This window comes from Pseudophryne corroboree, chromosome 4, assembly GCF_028390025.1.
Source record: "Pseudophryne corroboree isolate aPseCor3 chromosome 4, aPseCor3.hap2, whole genome shotgun sequence".
NCBI classification, from domain to species: Eukaryota; Metazoa; Chordata; class Amphibia; order Anura; family Myobatrachidae; genus Pseudophryne; species Pseudophryne corroboree.
This window is the reverse complement of record NC_086447.1, coordinates 355055203-355081288: the sequence shown is the minus strand read 5'-3', so window position 1 is coordinate 355081288 and position 26086 is coordinate 355055203. Positions and strand designations below refer to the sequence as shown.

General features: G+C 44.9%; 1 protein-coding gene across 2 annotated transcripts in view; it reads right to left on the bottom strand.

Moving 5' to 3' along the window:
- Positions 1 to 5215: 5215 nt before the first annotated feature.
- TFRC (transferrin receptor) overlaps positions 5216 to 26086 on the bottom strand; it is a 99783-nt gene continuing 78912 nt past the window's right edge. For both annotated transcript variants that reach the window (XM_063916515.1, XM_063916514.1), the window contains exons 13-19: positions 25108 to 25171; positions 24911 to 24978; positions 19155 to 19225; positions 18899 to 18980; positions 18525 to 18746; positions 9819 to 9959; positions 5216 to 9665 (exon numbers count right to left, since the gene is read on the bottom strand). In XM_063916515.1, the coding sequence (XP_063772585.1) occupies positions 9423 to 9665; positions 9819 to 9959; positions 18525 to 18746; positions 18899 to 18980; positions 19155 to 19225; positions 24911 to 24978; positions 25108 to 25171 (891 nt within the window). In that variant the 3' untranslated portion in view covers positions 5216 to 9422. The remainder of the gene's footprint in view (positions 9666 to 9818; positions 9960 to 18524; positions 18747 to 18898; positions 18981 to 19154; positions 19226 to 24910; positions 24979 to 25107; positions 25172 to 26086) is intronic.

The window sequence follows — 26086 nt, the reverse complement described above, 5'->3', positions numbered from 1 at the left end:
AGCCGGGGAGGACTTCTGTTCCTGGGAACTAACTGTATGGTGCAGCTTCTTTCCTCTACCCCTGCCTCTGGCAAGAAAGGATGCACCTCTGACTTTCTTGCTTCTTTGTGATCGAAAGGACTGCATTTGGTAATACGGTGCTTTCTTAGGCTGTGAGGGAATATATGGCAAAAAATTTGACTTCCCAGCCGTAGCTGTGGAAACTAGGTCCGAGAGACAGTCCCCAAACAATTCCTCACCCTTGTAAGGTAAAACCTCCATGTGCTTTTTGGAGTCGGCATCACCTGTCCATTGCCGAGTCCACAGGACCCTTCTGGCAGAAATTGACATTGCATTTATTCTAGAGCCCAGTAGGCAAATGTCCCTCTGGGCATCCCTCATATATAGGACAGCGTCTTTATATGCCCCAGGGTCCGTAAAATAGTATCCTTGTCCAAGGTATCCAGTTCCTCAGACAGATTATCTGTCCATGCTGCTACAGCACTACACATCCAGGCCGACGCAATTGCCGGCCACAGTAGAGTACCTGAATGTGTATAAACAGACTTCAGGATACTTTCCTGCTTCCTATCCGCAGGATCCTTTAGGGAGGCCGTATCCTGTGACGGCAGGGCCACCTTCTTAGATAAGCGTGTCAGAGCTTTGTCTATCCTAGGAGAGGATTCCCAGCGCATCCTGTCCGTTGGCGGGAAAGGGTACGCCATAAGTAACCTTTTGGAAAATCAGCACTTTCCTATCGGGGGAATCCCACGCTTTTTCACATAACTCATTTAACTCATGTGAAGGGGGAAAAGTCACCTCTTGCTTTTTCTCCCCATACATATAAACCCTCTTATCAGAAGTAAACCCTGTCCCTGACATGTGCAATACATCCTTCATTGCTATAATCATGTAGCGGATGGCTTTAGCCATTTTAGGCTGCAATTTTGCATCATAGTCAGACACTGGAGACAGAATCCGTGTCGATATCTGTGTCAACAATTTTGGATAGTGGGCGCTTCTGAGAACCTGACGGCCTCTGCGCTGTAGGATCAGGCATGGGCTGAGACCCCGACTGTCCCAAGGTTTCAGCTTTATCCAACCTTTTATGCAAGGAGTTTACATTATCATTTAACACCTTCCACATATCCATCCAATCAGGTGTCGGCGGCATTCATCTGCACCTGCTCTGCCTCCACATAGCCCTCCTCGTCAAACATGTCGACACAAGCGTACCGACACCACACACACAGGGGATGCTCTATTATGAGGACAGGAGCCCCACAAGGCCTTTTGGAGAGACAGAGAGAGAGTATGCCAGCACACTCCCCAGCACTATATGACCCAGGAATCGCACAGTAACTTAGTGTTTACCCAGTAGCTGCTGTATATATGATTAATGCGCTAAATTTATGTGCCCCCCCTCTCTTTTTACACTCTTTCTACAGTGAATCTGCAGGGGAGAGCCTGGGGAGCTTCCTCTCAGCGGAGCTGTGGAGAGAAAATGGCGCTGGTGAGTGCTGAGGAAGAAGGCCCCGCCCCCTCAGCGGCAGGCTTCTGTCCCGCGATTTTGTGTAAAATTAATGGCGGGGGCTCATGCATATTACAGTGCCCAGCTGTATATATGCTGCTTTTTTGCCAGGAGGTACTCAATTGCTGCCCAGGGCACCCCCCCCTGCACCCTACAGTGACCGGAGTGTGTGGGTTAGTGTGGGCGCAATGGCACACAGCTGCAGTGCTGTGCGCTACCTCATATGAGGACAGGAGTTTTCTGCCGCCGATTTTGATGTCTTCTTGCTTCAACCCGCTGGCTTCTGTCTTCTGGCTCTGCGAGGGGGACGGCGGCGCTGCTCCGGGAACGGACGACCAAGGTTAAGTTCCTGTGTTTGATCCCTCTGGAGCTAATGGTGTCCAGTAGCCCAAGAAGCGCAACCTAGCCGCAGTTAGTAGGTTTGCTTCTCTCCCCTCAGTCCCACGTAGCAGAGAGTCTGTTGCCAGCAGAAGCTCTCTGAAAATAAAAAACCTAACTAAAATACTTTATTAGCAAGCTCAGGAGAGCTCACTAAAATGCACCCAGCTCCTTCCGGGCACAGATTCTAACTTAGGTCTGGAGGAGGGGCATAGAGGGAGGAGCCAGTGCACACCAGTAGTACTAAATCTTTCTTAGAGTGCCCAGTCTCCTGCGGAGCCCGTCTATTCCCCATGGTCCTTACGGAGTCCCCAGCATCCACTAGGACGTTAGAGAAAATAAACTCGCAGGTAGTCACAGGGCGAAAGCTCGCACTGTTGCAGGTGGTAGAGAAGAATCAAAATCACGGAAGCTATTCACTACAGATTGAGGGTTATAATGAGTGCCCCAAGGGGTCCTTAATAGCCAAGTTTCAATTTTGGTACGCAACGACTTTACACGGCGGAATCATGTCTGCTTCATTGCCAGGTTCACAGAACCACTGTTACAGCCATTTGAGAGTGCAGGAAACCTTAGAGGACAGGAACTGCGTTCATTGGCCTCTGTACAAGTGCAATTGACAAATATTTATTTTTGGTGAAGCGCTGACGTTTGGTTGTAAGGTCAGCAATTGGAGTTTCAAGATTACTAATCTACCGTTTCATCTTTTTTACTGGAAACAGATTTTATTTGAAGGAACTGACCTCAATCAGTAGCCTTAAGGGCCTCCCAGTTAAGTGTGTTAAGTCTGTTCTGTGTTATTATGCTTGCAGAATTCCGCAACGGAATTTGAGAGCTTACTTAATATTTTAGTAGGAAGTCATCTAAACACCATCAGAACCAGTGCGGGTGGACAGAGGAAAACGTTAATTTTAAAAGGACCGCTGAGTGGTCAAACCAAGACACTGGAGAGAGCTCTGAAGCACAGAGGTTGGGAGTGACAGTGTGGTCCACCTGAAATAAGTCAATGCTGGTAAAGAACTGAAAATGAGAGAAGTGACAATATTCACACGCAGAGGGCTACAACACTCCCCAGGAGTCATAAGTTGTATAGCTTCAATAAATAGCTTGCCTAGGTGAGATCTTGCTGGGGCTTGTTCTATCTAGCGAAGAAGAAAGCACAGTATTAAAATTGCCTCCAATAATAATCTTAACCCTAGCCACCTTAAAGAGCTTAGGGAATACCATGGAGAAGACGGCACCCTGGGCAGTGTTAAGTGCATATAGGTTAGCAACTGTGACAGCGGTGTCACCAATAGAGCCCTTTAGATACACATAATGACAAAGAGCTATAGGTGAGGATTCCACTATGAACGGGGAAGAATGAATACTTTAGACTTGATTTGTTGAAGGAAACACTATCAATAAAATCTAGAAGACCTTCCATCTACAGGAAGTATGGTAGTTCTGGAAGTGTAATCAGCTACAAAAGCATCCACCTTAGGAACTGTAGACAATTTTAGACATTCTTCATCTTTGACTGAATCCATGCAATTCTAGACTGGCTACTTTGACACTTGTCCTAATGCTGCCATTAATTTACCATTATGAATTGAAAATTGTTTTTGATGCAGTCCTGATGGGCCCTACACACTGGCAGATTACACTGAAAGATATGAATGAGATATCATTCATATCTTTCAGTGTGTATGCACCAACAATGACACTGGAAGCTGCTGAAATTTGTCTGGAGGTGGGGGAAAGAGTTTGTCACAGGACATCCTTTTCAAAGCATTGCAGCATTCACCTGCTTGATCCAGAGATTGCTAAGCCGGCCGGCATTTTTTTACATGTTACCTTACCCCAGTGCTAAGGGGAACAAATCGGGATTCTGTGTACCAGCGTGAGATCCCAGGCAGGGCTGCTTGCCACAACAGCAGCTGGGTGAGGTACCACTTTGGGTGCACTGCATGGTGTACCCTGAATAATTGTTATTAATCAGTTTTAAAGTGATAATGCATGCCTGCATGATAATGAAATACTAACTGCTCCAAAAAAAAGTGCAACAAACCTGGAGAAAGCTGCATGTGAGATTAATTGTGCTTATAAACCACCACTGTATATTTGGAATAAACCACAAAAAAGTGGATTGAAAGGTGGGATGATTATAAGTGGAAACCCCACTGGGACTGAGATGTAATATAATTCTCCACTAGAGGCACTAGACAAATAAGCTACTTGTGTATGCTGCTAAACCTGATCAGCTGTTTTTTTACCAAATGAGCCTAAGTTTAGTATTTGAGATTAAAAATAAAATATGTAATGTGTTTATGAAACTGACCGGTATCGGTATTTTACTGTATTGTTTGTGTGTTTATTTATTATTTTTTATAAAAGTATGATCAGCGAGAAGCGTAGTCTCATTTTTTGTATTATTTGTTGGAGGTATTTGGACGGAATCCTCAGGACAAGCTGACAGTTTGATTAATGATAGCGCCAGGTGTATGCTCATAGTAAACTGCTAAATTAGTTTTGCCTCACATCCTCAGTTCCAGTGTCCATCACGTCTAGTAAACATTCCAACTCAGACTATTCTCATATGTAAAGTGTTGTGTAATACGTCCTCGTTTCTTAGAGAGCAAATGTTTGTAAGGAGACTTGTCTATAAGGATCGCGCCTTCAGTCATAGGGAGGTGCGTAGATTGGTAGAGATGTGTAGGTTTGGAGCTCAAACTATTTAAATGTCAAAATACCAGGAGCTGAGAATTACACCAAGGTAGTGAGAGGATAAATGTCAGTGAAGATTGAGAAGAACTCATAATTTAGGTGTACATGTGCCAGGAATGGGTGTCCAATTTTTGTCTTGACTGCAGAGTACAGGGATACAACATTCTTTGATGTGCCAAGTATACCAAAAAAAAAAAAAAAAATGCATGCTCCTCCTGAGGTGCAAGACTCCTCTGCTGCACATTGTCAAAGCACTACAAACAAGGAAATGGCATGCCAATGAAGTATGACTGCCTTTTATTTGATCTTTATAATTCCACTTTTATTATGGGCTATTTGCAAAATACGCCTTCATTTTTTCCCATCGTATAACAGTTGAAGTGTGCTAGTCTGTTGCCATTTGATATCCGCACCCTGGATTCCATACCATTTTGTCCAAGCAGTGATAGGGTGAGGAGAGGAATGACCTACACTCTTGTTTCCCCAATCTAAGCCTATCTGTAAAGTTGAAGGTATGTAATATAGGCCAACACCCGTGTCATACATATATGTATCCCATTAATTCTGCTTTCATGAAGCAATTATTGAAGATACAGGAGTACAGAAAACACCACAAGTACATTTTGTTCAAACCTTTTATTGAATCACACCATAACATTGAAATGTTAATCAATATGTGATAGCAAGAATACTGCAGTTTATTCCACAAAGACCCATACAAATTTAAGCAGGGAAAAAAAGTGCAGGAATGCCGACATAGGATGTGAAAACAGGGGTTTAAAAAGGAGTGGCAAATACACGGCTAGTCCAATATTTTTCACTTGCCAGGGTGAATTAAATCCAATCTCAACAAGCTGGTAATAACGCTGTACATATCAACAACAAAATTAAGAAATTCAGTGGTTTCCTAATTGAACCTTTGGAGGACCAGTAAACTTGATTCTGCAAGCTTGTGTTCCTCCATTTTTTGGGGGAGATCTAGAACATAATTCCTGTGTATTTCCCCTACAGTCGGCACAGCCAGGTTTCTGTATATGCAGCCAGGTTTCATGACTGTGGTACAGTAGTCAACTACACTTTGGGAATAACTGAAAGAGCATCTATGCCACAATTAATACATGAAGCATGCAGAGATTTGGAGATTTTTAAAGATTACATAAAAGTTTCAATAGCTGAAGGCTTCAGTTTTACCATTCACTTTCATATTAGGCGATATGCCACCAAGGTGTCCGACGGCCGATATGGCTAATGGGCGACAGGGGTAGGGGCAGCGCATCGTTCATCTTTGGTGCCTACACACACACTGAACGATATGAGCATTCATATCTTTCAGTGAAATCGCCTAATGTGTAGGCCTATTAGGAACATGCCAGCCCTACTGGTCACTGAAACTTCAAGACAAAAAAAAACAAAGGCAAACATTTGGAAGCTTACCACTTCAAGAAGATGCAAGCTGAAACAAGACCTGTACTCGTGAAAAGCAAGTGACTAAAGGGTCCATATACACGGAGCGATATAGCTGAGAGATTTTGACTATATAGTCAAAATCGCTCGGAAAGTTAGTGCATATCGCTCAGTGTACACAGCCAGCGATAGCGATGCGCGTCCCGCCAGGTCGCTATCGCTGCTAAAAATAGACTGTGCAGGCAAGTCAATTTTGGCTAGGTCGCTGGAAAAGAAAAAGCATCCCCTTGCTTGAATGAGTTAGCCAAAATCGCTCATAGCCAAAATCGCTCGTAAAGTTAGTCAAAATTTCCTACTGCCAGTTCAAGGGAAATCTCAGTCAAAATCTCTCCGTGTGTATGCACCTTAAGTCACATTACTTTAATATTGTTTACATTTAAAAAGGAAATAAATTTTCATTTTATTTGTAAATTATACCTATGGTTCATGAAGTGAAAAGCGCATTTGTTTCCGGTAAGTGCTTATGCAGAGGAGGGTACTGTAATTCAAGTTAATTAAGTGCTTGCACGTATGATTTGAGACTACACACATTATGTGGACATTGTTTAAAACTAGTCTCCACAAGGGGGAGGGATTGGGGGGGGGGGAATACACCACCACATTTCTCAAGTCAGTATAATTAATTTGTAATTTAAAGCCACATTGCATCATAGACAAAGTGTACATTTCCTTTTTAAACATAGTTACAAGTCAATAAAAGGACACAACAATACAGACAGTACACCAGTATTAGATAAGTTCAAGCATTGCAAGAAAGACATTTATTGTAAAACCAATTATGGGAAACACTGTTCCCGATAATCAAGTACACCTGTAGTGTAACATGAGGGATCACTGCCCCCGATATAACACGGTGGTAGGCAAAAACTACCGGTTTTATACATATCCATTATGGAAGACACTGCTCCCGATAATGTCCACTGAAATTCATGATCTAAAAAGTCGCTAGAAATTCTGCTGTAAAGCTTCAACAAGCCACCCACAAAATACCATCCATAGCACCATGCATGTTCAGTAAAACACATCCCATGGTAATACAGCAGGACGCCGGTACAAAACAAAGGGGCAGATGTATTAAGCCTCGAGAAGTGATAAAGCAGTGATAAGTGCAAGGTGATGAAGCGGATTGGCTGGTGCGTTATCACCTTGCACTTATCACTGCTTTATCACTTCTCCAGGCTTAATACATCTGTCCCAGTGTGAGTTGAGAGGTTTCACATAACCAACCATACAAGGTCAGTAATACTTCCATTTTATTGCTTATCCTCTATGGACCCTGCAATCTTGCAGGCTGCATACAGTATGATTGCAGATTACTGCAAACAACTTTCTCTTGCACTATTTGTACTGAAACACACATTCTATACCATGGGCTTCATCACAACAGCTTCTGAAGTTGGTTACACACTGTGCAACAGCAGAAATTCCAGCATCATGTTCAGTCAGGTAAGCAGATGCTGCTTTTAATTTTTATCATAGGTAAAAAAAATTCCGACAGTATAACCGTCAATTATGGAAGGCACTGCTTCCGATAATTACCAGAACACATTAACACCATTTATAGTGATCGCTGTCACTGATAAATAAATAATAATTCAGTGCTTAAGAAATCTAGAATTCCTGCTAGTTTTTAAAAAATAAATCAATCCACCTTTAAATTCTCACAAATCCTGCTCTGCAGGGTTAGATGCCATTTAAAATAACAGGACTCTAATGTGAAAAAGTAGACCGATTTAATATCCAGTTGTAAAAGTCACATCTGGAGCAGGCAGCCAATAGTAGAGCACGAAAAGTACCGCAAAAAGAATAAATTAAACAAGGAGAAAAAAAAAAATTGGGTCCTCAGCCATATAAAAGAGAAGCGCTTGCCCCACAAGCATCTTGAAAGTACTTAGGTAACCTGATAATTTTATACAGTAAGCACCAAGTTTTGGACATGCACAACATCAGCAGCATTACTGGCTTTTAAAAGCAAAAAGACAATCATCACAGCAATAGAAAAAAACAAAAACAAACGTGGAATAACCTAGGGCCAGGATCACCTATTCAGTTACTCTTAAAATCCATTCAAGTGCAAGGTGGAGAGAAAAAAAACAAAAAAAAAAAAACTCAGATATTTTAGATTTAGCACATGCAGTGTCTGTGCAGAACGACCATTTGTGTATTGATTTTCTAAGGATGTCAGAGGAGATCTTTTTAACTTAAAAGTAGTTTTATATATTTTATGTAGCTTAGTCATGACTGACAGAAGGCCCAATGGTCAATCTCTCAACTGTCAAGTATGTACAATAGTGTCAACATAATGTAAATTTGCTGGAGAGATTGTATTTATATAATCTATTGAACAGCTGCTGTGAGGCATAGATATACACACATCCCCAACCATATGAGTTTCATTGGCATATAAATGTTTTGTGCCAAGGCAAAAAGACATGCCTCCAATGTACTTACAGGAAGAAGTTTATATTAGGTAAATACACTGCATAACAATTGTTTAACATATATAGCCCCCTCAGTAGATGAACCATAGCAAAAGTGGTTTGTCTGCAGATCTATAATTAAACTATATTTCAAAAATATGGCTGACATTACTCTATACACAAGTGTTTTGATTTAAAAGATGGATACATACATACTCTTCATGTATTACGCTGGCATACATTTTCCCATACTACTCTACACTATGTACCTATTCAGAAATTGCCTCCATTTCAATTACCTACTACAGTTCAAAGATCAGCTCTGACAGCCACAAGACTGTTTAAATTATTTCAGTTTTGAAAGTTATATCAAACACTAAAAAGGTCAAATATCCGTACAGACACTTCTTGCAATAAAAAATACAACACAAGGAAACCATGAGCCAACTGAACAAGTGGCGGATAACTGCATTTTAAACAGTCATAGATTTTGTACAGGGTTTCTTGAAATAAGTCTGCGAAAACAAATTGAAGAGACCCAATGCTTCTGCCAAAAAAAAACAAAAAACAAAAACAAACCCACGTTAGGGAAAAAAAGACTGATTAAGTGCTTAGGTTTAGACGTGTATACATAACTGCAATACCAAAAATTTTACCAAGGTGCCACCAACATTAGACAAAGCCAGACTTTGCTTCATTCAGTAACTACACCTGGGCTCTTCCTGGTGCTGTAACATAGAACTGACAAATACACTTTGTTTGGTTGGGTATAAGCGTGAGAACCAATAATTTTCTGCAATCTTTCAGCTTATAATAGGTCCTCCTGCTCACACCTCCCATAATTTTTGGACTAGGGCTGTATGAGAAAGGAAAATCTGGCCACAAAGGGTTCAACTTGTTGGAGGGAGCCTTTGTAAAATCTTTTACTCGATGGTAGTGCAGCTTCAAAACTCATTATTTATTTCCCAGATCTCACCCGCTAAGGCATTGGCAGCACCCTGCAAACTCCAAGTAAAAAGAGCCAACTGGTTTTTAAAGACAGATTCATTGAACAGAGATGGACTATCTCTAAGCACAAGTAGGTGCTTCATTAATGCTGAAACCGTGTGATTGCCAACACCGTAGAGAATATGACGAAACGGAGTTTCCTTAGGAGAGACATAAGGGGATAGCATGGAATATTCAACCTGAAATATAGAAATAAAAAATACAATTTTAAAAAGGGAAAAACAAACGTAGATAAACAACCTTAATTTCAATGCACATCACTGTATCAGCCACTAGGTCACTACTTTTAACTGAACAGAGAACCTACCAACAGTAACTATATGTAGACCTACCTTCATAGCACGATCATTTAGAGAGCGGACAAAGGGCATGTTCTCAAGGTCTGATTCAAGAGTACTCCTTTTAAGAGAGTTAGCTGCTCTCCTGAAGTCACCCAAAGCAGAATTGATCCATTTCAAGTTTAGGTTCATAGTCTGAGGGGGAAGAAGGAGATGCACACTTATTTTCCACCTGTACTTCGCATGTTTTTTTAGTAAACTGTTTTACAGCTCGAAGCACAACAAACAGAATTGTCATTATTGCGCTTATCATGAGGTAAAGGACCTAATCCAATATTGTAAGAAACAAAACCTAAATTCACAAATTCAACTTGGATTGTCCTCTGGAGGTAAGGGGGGGGGGGGGGGTTAAGTAATTTGCCATCTCATGTAAAAATAATGTGTAGTGTGTTTACATACAATGGTATGAAGACTAACAGGGGCTATGCTAGATGTCAGAGACAAGGCTGTATGGCAGAGGTTGAAAATGCTCAAACCTTTTATCAATATCCATCATTAGTACCAAATCACTCCTCAGGTTCTGGTATATTTGAGGAAATATCAATTGTGTGCACCCAAGGATGAAAAACAGACAGACACCGGAATGCATTATTTCCTGCAATATAATTAAGTCATGTTTGATCTATAAAGAACAAGATTCTTATGAACCAATGATTGCATAGAACATCTTATCCATAGGGCAATTGAAGACTGAATATATTAAGAAGATCTGGGGTGGTAGGTTGCAGCTGGTAAGGGGAAGCTGCTTTAACATTAAAAAGGTCTGTTGGAAATGTTAAAAATTTTTGTTTTACCCGATTTGGATCGGGACAAGATCCATATTTCGAGCATTTTACAAGATTCTGCATATTACTGTAAAGGTGCATACACTGCAATGTCACATCTGGAGAAAAGTTGAAAGTTAGAGCAAATCGCAGTGTGTACACAGCTTGCAATACAGATGCGTGCTCCCATGGGGTCAGTATCGCAATAAAAGATACTGTGCAGGCAAGTCAGTCAAAATCTCAAGTAAAGATACTCAATATACGGTGGTTCAGGGCTCCGGGGAGTTCATGGGAAATCGCAAAGTCAAAATCAGAGATAGTCAATATCTCACTGTGTGTATGTACCTTAAGTCAGATTCTTATATTGCACATAATTTTTACATATTAATCATAAAGCGTTCTCAACAAATTTGTGCAACAGCCATTTAAGCTCCTAGAACTACACAACTGTGCTCCAGGCTATTCTATGGTAATGATACCTGCAAGTGATGTCAAGTTCAATAATGGCAAGGTAGTACAGGGAAATGCTTCCTGAGGGCATAGGGGGTTATTCTGACCCGTTTTAATGCAGCAGAGCGACCGGGTCCCTACTGCGCATGCCAGACGGCCGAAGGCCGTAGCAGTGATACGATTGCCTCTACATGATTGACAGGCAGAGGCGATCGCTGGGTGGGAGGGGGCAGACCGGCGGTGTTTGGCCACCGTTTCGTGGGTTTGGTTCGGCCAACGTAGGCGTGGCCGAAACGAACGGGGGGGCAGGCCGCAGCGTGACGTCACACGCAGCCGTTGCGGGCCAGGGAGCAACGAGTAGCTCCCGGCCAGCACACTAAAGCTGCGCTGGCCGGAAGCTACTCTTGCCTTTGCACTTCTGTGAATGGGGCGAACTGACATGCGGAGCAGCCTAGCCCTGTGCGTCCCCCCGCATGTCAGGGAAGATCATAGCTGTGCTAAATTTAGCACAGCTACGATCAACTCGGAATGACCCCCATAGACCACTCTTGAAACATCCTTAATGTTGGAGGGATTCCCAATTTGTGACCATAACAGACAAGCTTCTATATGAAACATAACCAAATGGGTAGCAGCCATTTCATCAGGGAAGACTTAAAATTACACAAGTAACTACTTCTTACCAATTAATGAGTCAGATATTGCCAGTAAAAAAAAAAAAAAAAAAATATTTTTAATTCTATAATTGAAAAAGTAAGATTTTAAACCTACCGGTAAATTTTTCCTCGTAGTCCGTAGAGGATGCTGGGGACTCCGTAAGGACCATGGGGATAGACAGGCTCCGCAGGAGACATGGGCACTTTAAGACTTTGGATCTGGGTGTGCACTGGCTCCTCCCTCTATGCCCCTCCTCCAGACCTCAGTTAGAGAAACTGTGCCCAGAGGAGACGGACAGTACGAGGAAAGGATTTTAGTTAATCTAAGGGCAAGATTCATACCAGCCACACCAATCACACTGTATAACTTGTGATATACTATCTAGTTAACAGTATGAAAACACAACATAGCATCGGTCCAAAACCGATGAAACTATAACATAACCCTTATGCAAGCAATAACTATATACAAGTCTTGCAGAAGTAGTCCGCACTTGGGACGGACGCCCAGCATCCTCTACGGACTACGAGAAAAAGATTTACCGGTAGGTTTAAAATCTTATTTTCTCTAACGTCCTAGATGATGCTGAGGACTCCGTAAGGGCCATGGGGATTATACCAAAGCTCCCAAACGGGCGGGAGAGTGCGGATGACTCTGCAGCACCGATTGAGCAAACAGGAGGTCCTCCTCAGCCAGGGTATCAAACTTAGAGAACTTTGCAAAGGTGTTTGACCCTGACCAAGTAGAAGCTCGGCACAGCTGTAGTGCCGAGACCCCTCGGGCAGCCGCCCAAGAGCCAACCTTCCTAGTGGAATGGGCCTTAACCGATCTTGGTAACGGCAATCCTGCCGTAGAATGCGCCTGCTGAATAGTGTTACAGATCCAGCGAGCAATAGTCTGCTTTGAAGCGGGAGCGCCAACCTTGTTGGCTGCATACAGGACAAACAGTGCTTCTGTCTTCCTGACTCTAGCCGTTCTGGCCACGTAAATTTTCAAAGCCCTGACCACATCAAGGGACTCGGAATCCTCCAAGTCACGCGTAGCCACAGGCACGACAATAGGTTGGTTCATATGAAAAGATGAAACCACTTTAGGTAGGAATTGAGGACGCGTCCGCAATTCCGCCCTATCCATATGGAAAACCAGATAGGGGCTTTTATGTGATAAAGCCGCTAATTCCGAAACTCGCCTAGCCGAAGCCAAGGCTAACATGACCACCTTCCAAGTGAGATATTTAAACTCCACCGTTTTAAGTGGTTCAAACCAATGTGACTTAAGGAAACTTACCACGTTAAGGTCCCAAGGCGCCACCGGAGGTACAAAAGGAGGCTGAATATGCAGTACTCCCTTCACAAACGTCTGTACTTCTGGGAGAGAGGCCAATTCCTTTTGAAAGAAAATGGATAAGGCCGAAATCTGAACCTTAATAGATCCTAATTTTAGGCCCAAATTCACTCCAGTTTGTAGGAAGTGAAGAAAACGGCCTAGATGGAATTCTTCCGTAGGAGCATTCCTGGCCTTACACCAAGAAACATATTTTCGCCATATTCGGTGATAATGTTTTGATGTCACGTCCTTCCTAGCCTTTATTAGTGTAGGAATGACCTCATCCGGAATACCTTTTTCCGCTAGGATCCGGTGTTCAACTGCCATGCCGTCAAACGCAGCCGCGGTTATGTATTGGAACAGACAGGGCCCCTGTTGCAACAGGTCCTGTCTTAGGGGGAAGAGGCCACGGGTCTTCTGTGAGCATCTCCTGTAGATCCGGATACCAGGTCCTTCGTGGCCAATCTGGAACAATGAGGATTGTTCTCACTCTTTTTCTTATTATTCTCAACACCTAGGGTATGAGAGGAAGAGGAGGAAATACAAAGACCGATTGGAACACCCACGGTGTCACTAGGGCGTCCACAGCTACCGCCTGAGGATCTCTTGAACTGGCGCAATACCTTTGTAGCTTTTTGTTGAGACGGGACGCCATCATGTCTATTTGGGGCAGTGCCCACCGACTTCCAATCTGCGCGAAGACTTCCCGATGAAGTCCCCACTCTCCCGGATGTAGGTCGTGTCTGCTGAGGAAGTCTGCTTCCCAGTTGTCCACTCCCGGAATGAACACTGCTGACAGTGCGCTTACATGATTCTCCGCCCAGCAAAGAATTCTGGCGGCTTCCGCCATCGCCACTCTGCTCCTTGTGCCGCCTTGGCGGTTTACATGAGCTACTGCGGTGACGTTGTCTGACTGGATCAGAACTGGTTGGTCGCGAAGTAATGTCTCCGCTTGATGTAGGGCGTTGTATATGACCCTCAGTTCCAGGATGCTGTTGTGGAGACAAGTCTCTAGACTTGACCAAAGACGGTGGAAATGTCTTCCCTGTGTGACTGCTCCCCAACCTCGGAGGTTCGCGTCCGTGGTCACCAGGATCCAGTCCTGAATGCCGAACCTGCGGCCCTCTAGGAGGTGAGTACTCTGCAGCCACCACAGGAGAGAGACCCTGGCTCTGGGGGACAGGGTGATCCGCTGATGAATTTGTAGATGTGACCCGGACCACTTGTCCAGTAGGTCCCATTGGAAAGTCCTCGCATGGAACCTGCCAAAGGGAATGGCTTCGTATGATGCCACCATCTTTCCCAGGACTCGAGTGCAGTGATGCACTGACCCCTGTTTTGGCTTCAATAGGATCCTGACCAGAGTCATGATTTCTTGAGCTTTTTCTGTCGGAAGAAAACCCCTTTTCTGGTCTGTGTCCAGAATCATGCCCAAGAAGGCCAGACGAGTCGTAGGAACCAGCTGTGACTTCGGGATATTGAGAATCCAGCCGTGTTGCTGTAACACCTTCAATGAAAGCGACACGCTGTTCAGTAATTTCTCTCGTGATCTCGCTTTTATGAGATCGTCCAAGTATGGGATAATTGTGACACCCTGCTTGCGCAAGAGCACCATCATTTCCGCCATTACCTTGGTGAAAATCCTCAGGGCCGTAGAAAGCCCAAACTGCAACGTCTGAAATTGGTAATGACAATCCTGTACCGCAAATCTCAGGTACGCCTGATGAGGAGGATATATGGGAACATGCAGGTATGCATCCTTTACGTCCAGAGATACCATAAAATCTCCCCCTTCCAGGCTGGCGATGACCGCTCTGAGCGATTCCATTTTGAATTTGAACCGTTTTAAGTAAAGGTTCAGGGATTTTAAATTCAAAATGGGTCTGACCGAACCGTCCGGTTTCGGGACCACAAACAGAGTTGAGTAGTATCCCTTCCCTCTTTGAAGCAGGGGAACCTCGACCACCACTTGTTGAAGAGACAATTTGTGAATCGCATGTAACACTATCTCCCTTTCTAGGGGAGAAGTCTGTAGCGCAGATTTGAAAAACCGGCGAGGGGGCACCTCTTCGAATTCCAGCTTGTATCCCTGAGAAACAATTTCTATTGCCCAGGGATCCACCTGTGAGTGAACCCAGATGTGGCTGAAAAGTCGAAGACGAGCGGACTCCCTCAAGGGAGCCCCAGCGTCATGCGGTGGAATTCGCAGAGGCCGGGGAGGACTTCTGTTCCTGGGAACTAGCTGTGTTGTGCAGCTTTTTCCCTCTGCCCTTACCTCTGGCAAGAAAGGACGACCCACGTACTCTTTTGCTTTTATTTGAACGAAAGGACTGCATTTGATAATGAAGCGCTTTCTTAGGTTGTGAGGGAACATAAGGCAAAAAATTCGATTTACCTGCCGTAGCTGTGGAGACGAGGTCCGAGAGGCCTTCTCCAAATAATTCCTCACCCTTGTAAGGTAAAAACTCCATATGCCTCTTTGAGTCGGCATCACCTGTCCACTGTCGGGTCCATAAGACTCGCCTAGCAGAAATAGACATAGCGTTTGTTCTGGAACCCAGTAAACTAATGTCTTTGAGCATCCCTCATATATAACACAGCATCTTTTATATGCCCTAGGGTCATTAAAATGGTATCCTTATCTAGGGTCTCAATTTCCGCTGATAAGGAATCTGTCCATGCTGCTACAGCACTACAAACCAAGGCCAACGCAATTGCCGGTCTGAGTATCGTACCAGAATGTGTGTAAATGGACTTCAAGGTAACCTCCTGCTTGCAGTCAGCAGGATCCTTGAGGGTAGCCGTATCTTGGGATGGCAGCGCTATCTTTTTTGATAAGCGTGTCAATGCTTTGTCTACCTTAGGGGAGGATTCCCACCGTATCCTGTCCTTTGGCGGGAAAGGATACGCCATAAGAATCCTTTTGGGAATCTGCAGTTTTTTGTCTGGAGTTTCACAAGCTTTTTCGCATAATTCGTTCAGCTCATGCGAGGGTGGAAAGGTGACCTCAGGCTTCTTTTCTTTATACATGTGTACCCTCGTGTCAGGGACAGGGGGTTCCTCTGTGATATGCAAAACATATTTTATTGCAATAATCCTATATCGAATACATTTAGCCACTTTTGACTGTAATTTTGCATCATCGTAGTCGACACTGGAGTCTGAATCCGTGTCGATATCTGTGTCAACTATTTGGGATAGTGTGCGCTTCTGAGACCCTGAAGGTCCCGGCGACATTGGGACAGACATGGTTTGACTCCCTGACTGTTCCCTAGCCTCAGCTTGGTCTAATCTTTTGTGCAATAAATTTACATTAGCACTTAAAACATTCCACATATCCATCCAATCAGGTGTCGGCGCTGCAGACGGAGACTTTACATTCATACACTCCCCCTCCTCCTTAGGTGAGCCTTCAACCTCATACATGTCGACACACGTGTACCGACACACCCCACACACACAGGGAAGCTCTTTTCTGAAGACAGGTTCCCCACCAGGCCCTTTAGAGAGACAGAGTATGCCAGCACACACCCCAGCGCTATATGACCCAGGAAAAACACAGAATGTTTACCCAGTAGCGCCTTTATGTATGTATATGCGCCAATTATGTGCCCCCCCCCCCCCTCTTGAAAACCCTCTGTCACCGTGAGTAAGCAGGGGAGAGTCCGGGGAGCTTCCTCTCAGCGCTGTGCAGAAAATGGCGCTGGCGAGTGCTGAGGGAGAAGCCCCACCCCCTCGGCGGCGGGCTTCTGTCCCGCTCAAAATTCTTAAAAACATGGCGGGGGCTCTTTATATACATGTACAGTGCCCAGCTGTACATGTATATATGTACTTTTGCGCAGGAGAGGTTTATATTGCTGCCCAGGGCACCCCACCTGCGCCCTGCACCCTTACAGTGACCGATGTGTGCGAGGTGAATGGGAGCAATGGCGCACAGCTTCACTGTCTTCTGCCGCCTCTGAAGTCTTCTTTTCTTCTCATACTCACCCGGCTTCTATCTTCCGGCTCTGTGAGGACGGCGGCGCGGCTCTGGGACGGACGGCAAGAGTGAGACCTGCGTACCAATCCCTCTGGAGCTAATGGTGTCCAGTAGCCTAAGAAACAGCCTTGAAACTCAGAGAAGTAGGTCTGTTTCTCTCTCCTCAGTCCCTCGATGCAGGGAGTCTGTTACCAGCAGGCTCCCTAAACATAAAAAACCTAACTAAAATACTTTCTTTACAGGAAACTCAGGAGAGCTCCCTGCAAAGCACCCAGTCTCCTCTGGGCACAGTATCAAACTGAGGTCTGGAGGAGGGGCATAGAGAGAGGAGCCAGTGCACACCCAGATCCAAAGTCTCTTAAAGTGCCCATGTCTCCTGCAGAGCCCGTCTATCCCCATGGTCCTTACGGAGTCACCAGCATCCTCTAGGACGTTAGAGGAAAAAAATACATACACACATTTGTGTTGGTGACTGTCTTACCTTTTAAAAGCCGTAAGTGTGGCAGGTAAGCTTTAAACCAGGTAAACACATTTTCCCCTATGAGACGGCAATAGCCAGGTCCCTAAAAATATCTATGCGAAAGTTTGAGAGAGTAGAACTTGCAGTGAAATGAGGTCCCGTGGAGTGGGCCGCAAGCTTACATGCATTGTACACTTCATAAACCAAAACCCCATTGTTTATTCATATGTATATTAAAGCATTAAGGTGACTGAAGCTGCCAAGGTGAGAGTGCAGGGTTCTCTGTATATGTATATTTGAGATTGGTGGTCACAGCCCACCGCACCCCAATCTAGTAGTGGGGAGTGAGTGCACCCCTCCCCTGGGAATGGAGAGTGCAGTCTCTCATACATATATACACACACACATGTGCGTCCATCTGTATGGAAGCCATTAGCGTTTACCTGTTCATATAACATCACAACAATTTTCTCTGTTTTTAAAGTATACCCATCAGCTCCTGGGGAGTCATCCTCAAAGTGACCAAAATGCCTGGACAGATTTGGATATTAATACCATGGCCTCCTCCCAGTTATATCACATTTTGACAACCCCCTAGCCTGAATATAATAGAAGTTTTTTTGTTTTTTGAACTTCTGGAAGGGATCAAAAACCATTGTTCAACCAGAAAAGTGTATAAACATTAGATTGTCTATCTATAGGAAGACGTCTATGAACATTTCAAAAAATATTTTTATCACACTTTTGAGCGGATGACCGGGTTGGGCTGCAAGCGGTAGACAGAAGTCTAGTCTTAACTTTAAATCCAGTGTAATACTCTGTGTCCAGCAAATCTGGATACAAAGAAATCATGTTTGCCAGGTAGGAATGGTGGAGGAGACTTTATGACAAATCTCCATTGCTTGCACAAATTTGCACCAGTTAAGTAACATTTGTTCTGCCCAATATCTACTGTATACCCATTTGTCCTTGCATCATCAATAGCCTACCCATAGAGGTAGATTGGAAAAAAGCCCCATTTACTGTACTTCAATTTCTATAAAAATTACAAGAGAGCTTAATACCGTTATGGCCATCCATTGAGTATTTAGGGCAGTGATAGATTTACGTAGTTCCTCTCCATATCTTGTGTAGTCAAATGGCAGAATGTGATCATGCGTCAGTCGCAGGACTATCAGGGCAGCAAACTTCACAGCAGTCCTGCACATACGATCCACATTAACCAACTTCTTGAAAGTATTGAAAGTATCTTTTGAAGTGCCAAGATATGCGTAGGGCTTTTGGTCCTACAAATAAAGGGAAAGTATTAAAGAAAAACACAGTGAAAGCATGATGTCATGTAAACTTCACTACCGTCTCAGAATAAAAAAAAAAACACTGTACAACTAACAATAACTGCCAACAGTCATACAATGAACCTCAAATTAGTTCCAATTACCTTCCGAAAACTGAAAGATACAGATGGGATTCCTGAGTATGCAAGAAAGGGGTAAGCAGCATCATCCATGGAGAAACAAGGACTGAAGGAGGGGGAAGGGGGGGCGGGAGAAGAGAAGAAAATAAAAATGAAAAGGACTTGTTTAGAGCTGTACATATGTAGTCTCTTTACCAGACTACTACGATAGTGAGTTAGTATTAACATACTTAAAACTTATCACATTAAAACATGACGCTTTTGGTTTGCAATGTCTTACATGCAATCCCTTGAGTTAGCTTGGGAGAACTGTTCATATAGGAGTTTGTCAGTTGCAATAGGATCAGCTACCTGTATGGAAATAATAAGAATTTACTTACCGATAATTCTATTTCTCGGAGTCCGTAGTGGATGCTGGGGTTCCTGAAAGGACCATGGGGAATAGCGGCTCCGCAGGAGACAGGGCACAAAAGTAAAGCTTTTCCGATCAGGTGGTGTGCACTGGCTCCTCCCCCTATGACCCTCCTCCAGACTCCAGTTAGGTACTGTGCCCGGACGAGCGTACACAATAAGGGAGGAATTTTGAATCCCGGGTAAGACTCCTACCAGCCACACCAATCACACCGTACAACTTGTGATCTAAACCCAGTTAACAGTATGATAACAAAAGGAGCCTCTGAAAGACGGCTTCCTACAACAATAACCCGATTTTTGTAACAATAACTATGTACAAGTATTGCAGAATAATCCGCACTTGGGATGGGCGCCCAGCATCCACTACGGACTCCGAGAAATAGAATTATCGGTAAGTAAATTCTTATTTTCTCTATCGTCCTAGTGGATGCTGGGGTTCCTGAAAGGACCATGGGGATTATACCAAAGCTCCCAAACGGGCGGGAGAGTGCGGATGACTCTGCAGCACCGAATGAGAGAACTCCAGGTCCTCTTTTTGCCAGGGTATCAAATTTGTAGAATTTTACAAACGTGTTCTCCCCCGACCACGTAGCTGCTCGGCAGAGTTGTAATGCCGAGACCCCTCGGGCAGCCGCCCAAGATGAGCCCACCTTCCTTGTGGAATGGGCATTTACATATTTTTTGCTGTGGCAAGCCTGCCACAGAATGTGCAAGCTGAATTGTACTACAAATCCAACGAGCAATAGTCTGCTTAGAAGCAGGAGCACCCAGCTTGTTGGGTGCATACAGGATAAACAGCAAGTCAGATTTCCTGACTCCAGCCGACCTGGAAACTATATTTTCAGGGCCCTGACAACATCCAGCAACTTGGAGTCCTCCAAGTCCCTAGTAGCCGCAGGTACCACAATAAGCTGGTTCAGGTGAAACGCTGACACCACCTTAGGGAGAAACTGGGGACGAGTCCACAGCTTTGCTCTGTCCGAATGGACAATCAGATATGGCTTTGTGAGATAAAGCGCCAATTCTGACACTCGCCTGGCCGAGGCCAGGACCAACAGCATGGTCGCTTTCCATGTGAGATATATCAAATCCACAGATTTGAGTTGTTTAAACCAATGTGATTTTAGGAATCCCAAACTACGTTGAGATCGCCCAGTGCCACTGGAGACATCAAAAGGGGGTTGTATATGCAGTACTCCCTTAACAACTTCTGGACTTCAGGAACTGAAGCCAATTTCTTTCTGGAAGAAAATCGACCGGTCGAAATTTGAACCTTAATGGACCCCAATTTGAGACCCATATACACTCCTGTTTGCAGGAAATGTAGGACTTAACCTAGTTGAAATTCTTCCGTGGAGCCTTCCTGGCCTCACACCATGGAACACATTTTCACCTAAGCAGTGATAATGTTGTGCGGTCACCTCCTTCCTGGCTCTGACCAGGGTAGGGATGACCTCTTCCGGAATGCCTTTTTCCCTTAGGATCCGGCGTTCACCTGTCAACGCGGCTGCGGTAAGTCATGGAACAGACATGATTCTTGCTGAATCAAGATCCTTTCTAGTATCTCTTGAAGTTCCGGGTACCAAGTTCTTCTTGGCCAAACCGGAGCCACGAGTATAGTTCTTACTCCTCTCCTTCCTATCATTCTCCATACACTGGGTATGAAAGGCAGAGGAGGGAACACATACCCGACTGGTACACCCACGGTGTTACCAGAGCGTCCCAGCTATTGCCTGAGGGTCTCTAGACCTGGCGCTTCATGTGGGACGCCATCATAACCACCTTTGGTCTTTCCCAACGGTTTACAAACATGTGGAAACTTCCAGATGAAGTTCCCACTTTTCCGGGTGGAATTCATTCATGCTGAGGAAATCTTCCTAGTTGTCCACTCCCGGAATGAACACTGCTGACAGTGTTATCACATGATTTTTCGCCCAGCGAAGAATCCTTGCTGTCATTGCCCTCCTGCTTCTTGTGCCGCCCCGTCTGTTTACGTGGGCGACTGCCATGATGATGTCCTACTGGATCAGCACCGGTTGACTTTGAAGCAGAGGTCTTCCTAGGCTCAGAGCATCGTAAATTGCCCTTAGCTCCAGTATATTCATGTGGAGAGAAATCTCCAGACTTGACCACACTTCCTTGGAAATTTCTTCCGTGTGTGACTGTTCCCCAGCCTCTCAGACTGGCATCCGTGGTCACCAGAACACAGTCCTGAATGCTGAATGTGCTGCCCTCTAGAAGATGAGCACTCTGCAGCCCCCACAGAAGAGACACCCTTGTCCTTGGAGACAGGGTTATCCGCTGATGCATCTGAAGATGCGATCCGGACCATTCGTCCCGCAAATCCCCCTGAAAAGTTTTTGCGTGAGATCTGCCGAATGGAATCGCTTCGTAAGAAGCCACCATTTTTCCCAGGACTCCTGTGCATTGATGCACTGATACTTGACCTGGTTTTAGGAGGTTTCTGACTAGGTCGGATAACTCCCTGGCTTTCCCCTCCAGGAGAAATACCTCTTTCTGGACTATGCCCAGAATCATTCCTAGGAACAGCAGACGTATCATCGGAAAACAGCTGCGATTTTTGGAATATTTAGAATCCACTCGTGCTGTCGTAGAACTACTTTAGATAGTTCTTTTCCGACCTCCAACTGTTCTCTGGAAACTTGCCCCTTTCAGGATATCGTCCAAGTAAGGGATAATTAAGATGCCTTTCTTCTTTTAAGAATCATCTTTTCGGCCATTACCTTGGTAAAGGCCCGGGGTGCCGTGGATAATTCAACGGCAGCGTCTGAAACTGATATTGACAGTTCTGTATCACGAACCAGAGGTACCCTTGTTGAGAAGGGCAAATTTGGACATGGAGGTAATCCTTGATGTCCAGGGACACCATATAGTCCCCTTTTTTCCGGTTCTCTATCACTGCTCTGAGTGACTCCATCTTGATTTGAACCTTTTTATGTAAGTGTTCAAAGATTTCAGATTTAGACTATGTCTCACCAAGCCGTCTGGCTTCAGTACCACAATATAGTGTGGAAGACTAATACCCTTTTCCTTGTTGTAGGAGGGGTACTTTGATTATCACCTGCTGGAAATACAGCTTGTGAATTTTTTTTTTTTTTCCCCAATACTGCCTCCCTGTCGGAGGGAGCCGTTGGTAAAGCAGGCTTCAGGAACCTGCGAGGAAAAAATGTCTCGACTCTCCAATCTGTACCCCTGGGATAATACTTGTACGATCTAGGGGTCAACTTGCGAGTGATCCCACTGCGCGCTGAGACTCTTGAGACTAACCCCCCACCTCACCTGAGTCCGCTTGCACGGCCCCAGCGTCACGCTGAGGACTTGGCAGACGCGGTGGAGGGCTTCTTTTCCTGGGAAGGGGCTGCCTGCTGCAGTCTACTTCCCTTTCCTCTATGTCTGGGCAGATATGACTGGCCTTTTGCCCGCTTGCCCACATGGGAAACGGAAGGATTGAGGCTGAAAAGACAGTGTCTTTTCCTGCTGAGATGTAACTTGGGGTAAAAAGGTTGGATTTCCCAGCTGTAGCCGTGGCCCCCAGGTCCGATGGACCGACCCCAAATAACTCCTTCCCTTTATACGGCAATACTTCCATGTGCCGTATGGGATCTGTATCACCCGACCACTGTCGTGTCCATGACATCTTCTGGGAGATATGGACAACGCACTTATCTTGATGCCAGAGTGCAAATATCCCTCTGTGCATCTCGCATACATATATATAGAATGCATCCTATTAAATGCTCTATATCAATAAAATATTTTTAGTCAGGGAATTCGACCAAGCCAACCCAGCACTGCATCTCCAGGCTGATGGCGATCGCTGGTCGCAGTATAACCACCGTATGTGTGTATATACTTTTTAGGATATTTTTCCAGCTGCCTATCAGCTGGCTCCTTGAGGGCGGCCGTATCTGGAGACGGTAACGCCACTTGATAAGCGTGTGAGCGCCTTATCCACCCTAAGGGGTGTTTCCCAACGCGCCCTAACTTCTGGCGGGAAAGGGTATAACGCCAATATTTGCTATCGGGGTAAACCCACGCATCATCACACACTTCATTTTATTTTATCTGATTCAGGAAAAACTACAGGTAGTTTTTTCACTCCCACATAATACCCTTTTTTGTGGTACTTGTAGTATCAGAAATATGTAACACCTCCTTCATTGCCCTTAACGTGTGGCCCTAATGAGGAATACGTTTGTTTATTCACCGTCGACACTGGATTCAGTGTCCGTGTCTGTGTCGACCGACTGAGGTAAATGGGCGTTTTTTTAAAAAACCCCTGACGGTGTTTCTGAGACGCCTGGACCGGTACTAATTGTTTGTCGGCCGTCTCATGTCGTCAACCGACCTTTTCACGTAATTCCCTAAATAAGCCATCCATTCCGGTGTCGACTCCCTAGAGAGTGACATCACCATTACAGGCAATTTCTCCGCCTCCTCCAACATCGTCCTCATACATGTCGACACACACGTACCGACACACAGCACACACACCTGGAATGCTCTGACAGAGGACAGGACCCCACTAGCCCTTTGGAGAGACAGAGGGAGAGTTTGCCAGCACACACCAAAAAACGCTATAATTACATAGGGACAACCTTATATAAGTGTTTCTCCCTAATAGCATCTTTATATATATATTTATATCGCCAATTAGTGCCCCCCTCTCTGTTTAAACCCTGTTTCTGTAGTGCAGTGCAGGGGAGAGCCTGGGAGCCTTCTCTCCAGCCTTTCTGTGAGAGAAAAAATGGCGCTGTGTGCTGAGGAGATAGGCCCCGCCCCTTTTCCGGCGGGCTCGTCTCCCGCTCTTTAGTGAAGTTTGGCAGGGGTTAAATATCTCCATATAGCCTCTGGGGGCTATATGTGAGGTATTTTTAGCCAGTATATAGGTTTACATTTGCCTCCCAGGGCGCCCCCCCCCAGCGCCCTGCACCCTCAGTGACAGCGTGTGAAGTGTGCTGAGAGGAAAATGGCGCACAGCTGCAGTGCTGTGCGCTACCTTTAGAAGACTGTCAGAGTCTTCAGCCGCCGATTCTGGACCTCTTCTAACTTCAGCATCTGCAAGGGGGCCGGCGGCGCGGCTCCGGTGACCATCCAGGCTGTACCTGTGATCGTCCCTCTGGAGCTGATGTCCAGTAGCCAAGAAGCCAATCCATCCTGCACGCAGGTGAGTTCACTTCTTCTCCCCTCAGTCCCTCGTTGCAGTGATCCTGTTGCCAGCAGGACTCACTGTAAAATAAAAAACCTAAGCTAAACTTTCTCTAAGCAGCTCTTTAGGAGAGCCACCTAGAATTGCACCCTTCTCGGCCGGGCACAAAAATCGAACTGGAGTCTGGAGGAGGGTCATAGGGGGAGGAGCCAGTGCACACCACCTGATCGGAAAAGCTTTACTTTTGTGCCCTGTCTCCTGCGGAGCCGCTATTCCCCATGGTCCTTTCAGGAACCCCAGCATCCACTAGGACGATAGAGAAATAATATGAACACAGTAATAACTTGCACTCTTTTCACCACACTTATTTAACAGCACTCCATTTATATCATTCATGAAACACTGCAAGACAGACTGCAAGCAGTAGTTAAGGGTACCCGTAAGTTTTATACCTCGTTCATTATTTTTTGGACCATGTTATACATCAGTGGGCTGGCAGACATTTGAAATGATCCAGAACCTGTGACAAACAGAAGAGTCGTTTTTTTTTTTGTTTTTTTTTGCAAATACATCCATAAACAAAAAAAAAGTACTTTTTTCCCCTCCTTCTAGAAAAAGTGTGGAACTCATTCATATGAAATCCTTGTACCTTGAACAACAGCATCCAGATTGATGTAGGATATTGCCTTAAGATGCAGAGTGGTAAGGTACCCCTGGAAGACAAACATAACGGGTGATTAATTGCAAAGACCTATGTTTTCAGTTGGGGGGTTGTGGTGGTGGGGAGGGTGTTATTCAGTTATATTTTGCGTGCCCTGCGGAGCCAAATGGTTGCTCCGATCAAGGGCACATGCTGCAGGTGTCCATTATTCTCCCTAGTCTGGCTTTCGCACATTTTCATGTTGCACCCGCAACTTTAGATGGGTTTAGCCACTTTGCACTGTTTAACCACCGCAAGAAAAAATAAAATAAATTGGGCACGCAGCACCTAAACAAACATTTGCATAAAGCGATGAGTGATGTGCCACACAAACAAACAAAAAAACAAAACCCCCCAAACATTTGAATCGCTCCCAATGTGTGTTTTGTTACAGAGCTTGTTTTTACACTACAAGGGCTTCAGCCTTTAAATTTGATGCCTCAGATACTCCACTTTGCATTCCCTCAACCCACTCATCTGTCACGCCAATCAAATGTACAACATTTCTTACATTAAATTTTACACTGGACATTTAGGGCCAAATTTAACAATAAGACATGACCGCTATAACACTCGCTAAAGGGGTTATGTCCTCCTTCCAACATTCAACAAACAGCATTAAATTTAGTGTCGTGTGCCCCTGTATAATGGATAGCGATACAGTACCCACGGCAGGCAATGGAGACCCAGCAACAGTCTTACTGGTTTCAGCAAAGCCTTCCATGCATTGACGATTCCCCGCCCAGTGAAAGTGTAATGCGCATGCACAGGCTGGCTGTTGCACTGGTGTGACACAGCAGCCCATTGCTGGCAGCGGTCTGCTGGCAGCAACACAACAGAGGATGTCGGGGGGGGGGGGGGGGGGGGGGGGGGGGAGGAAACCCATATAGGTTATTACCAGGTAAATAATATTCATGTAAAGACCACA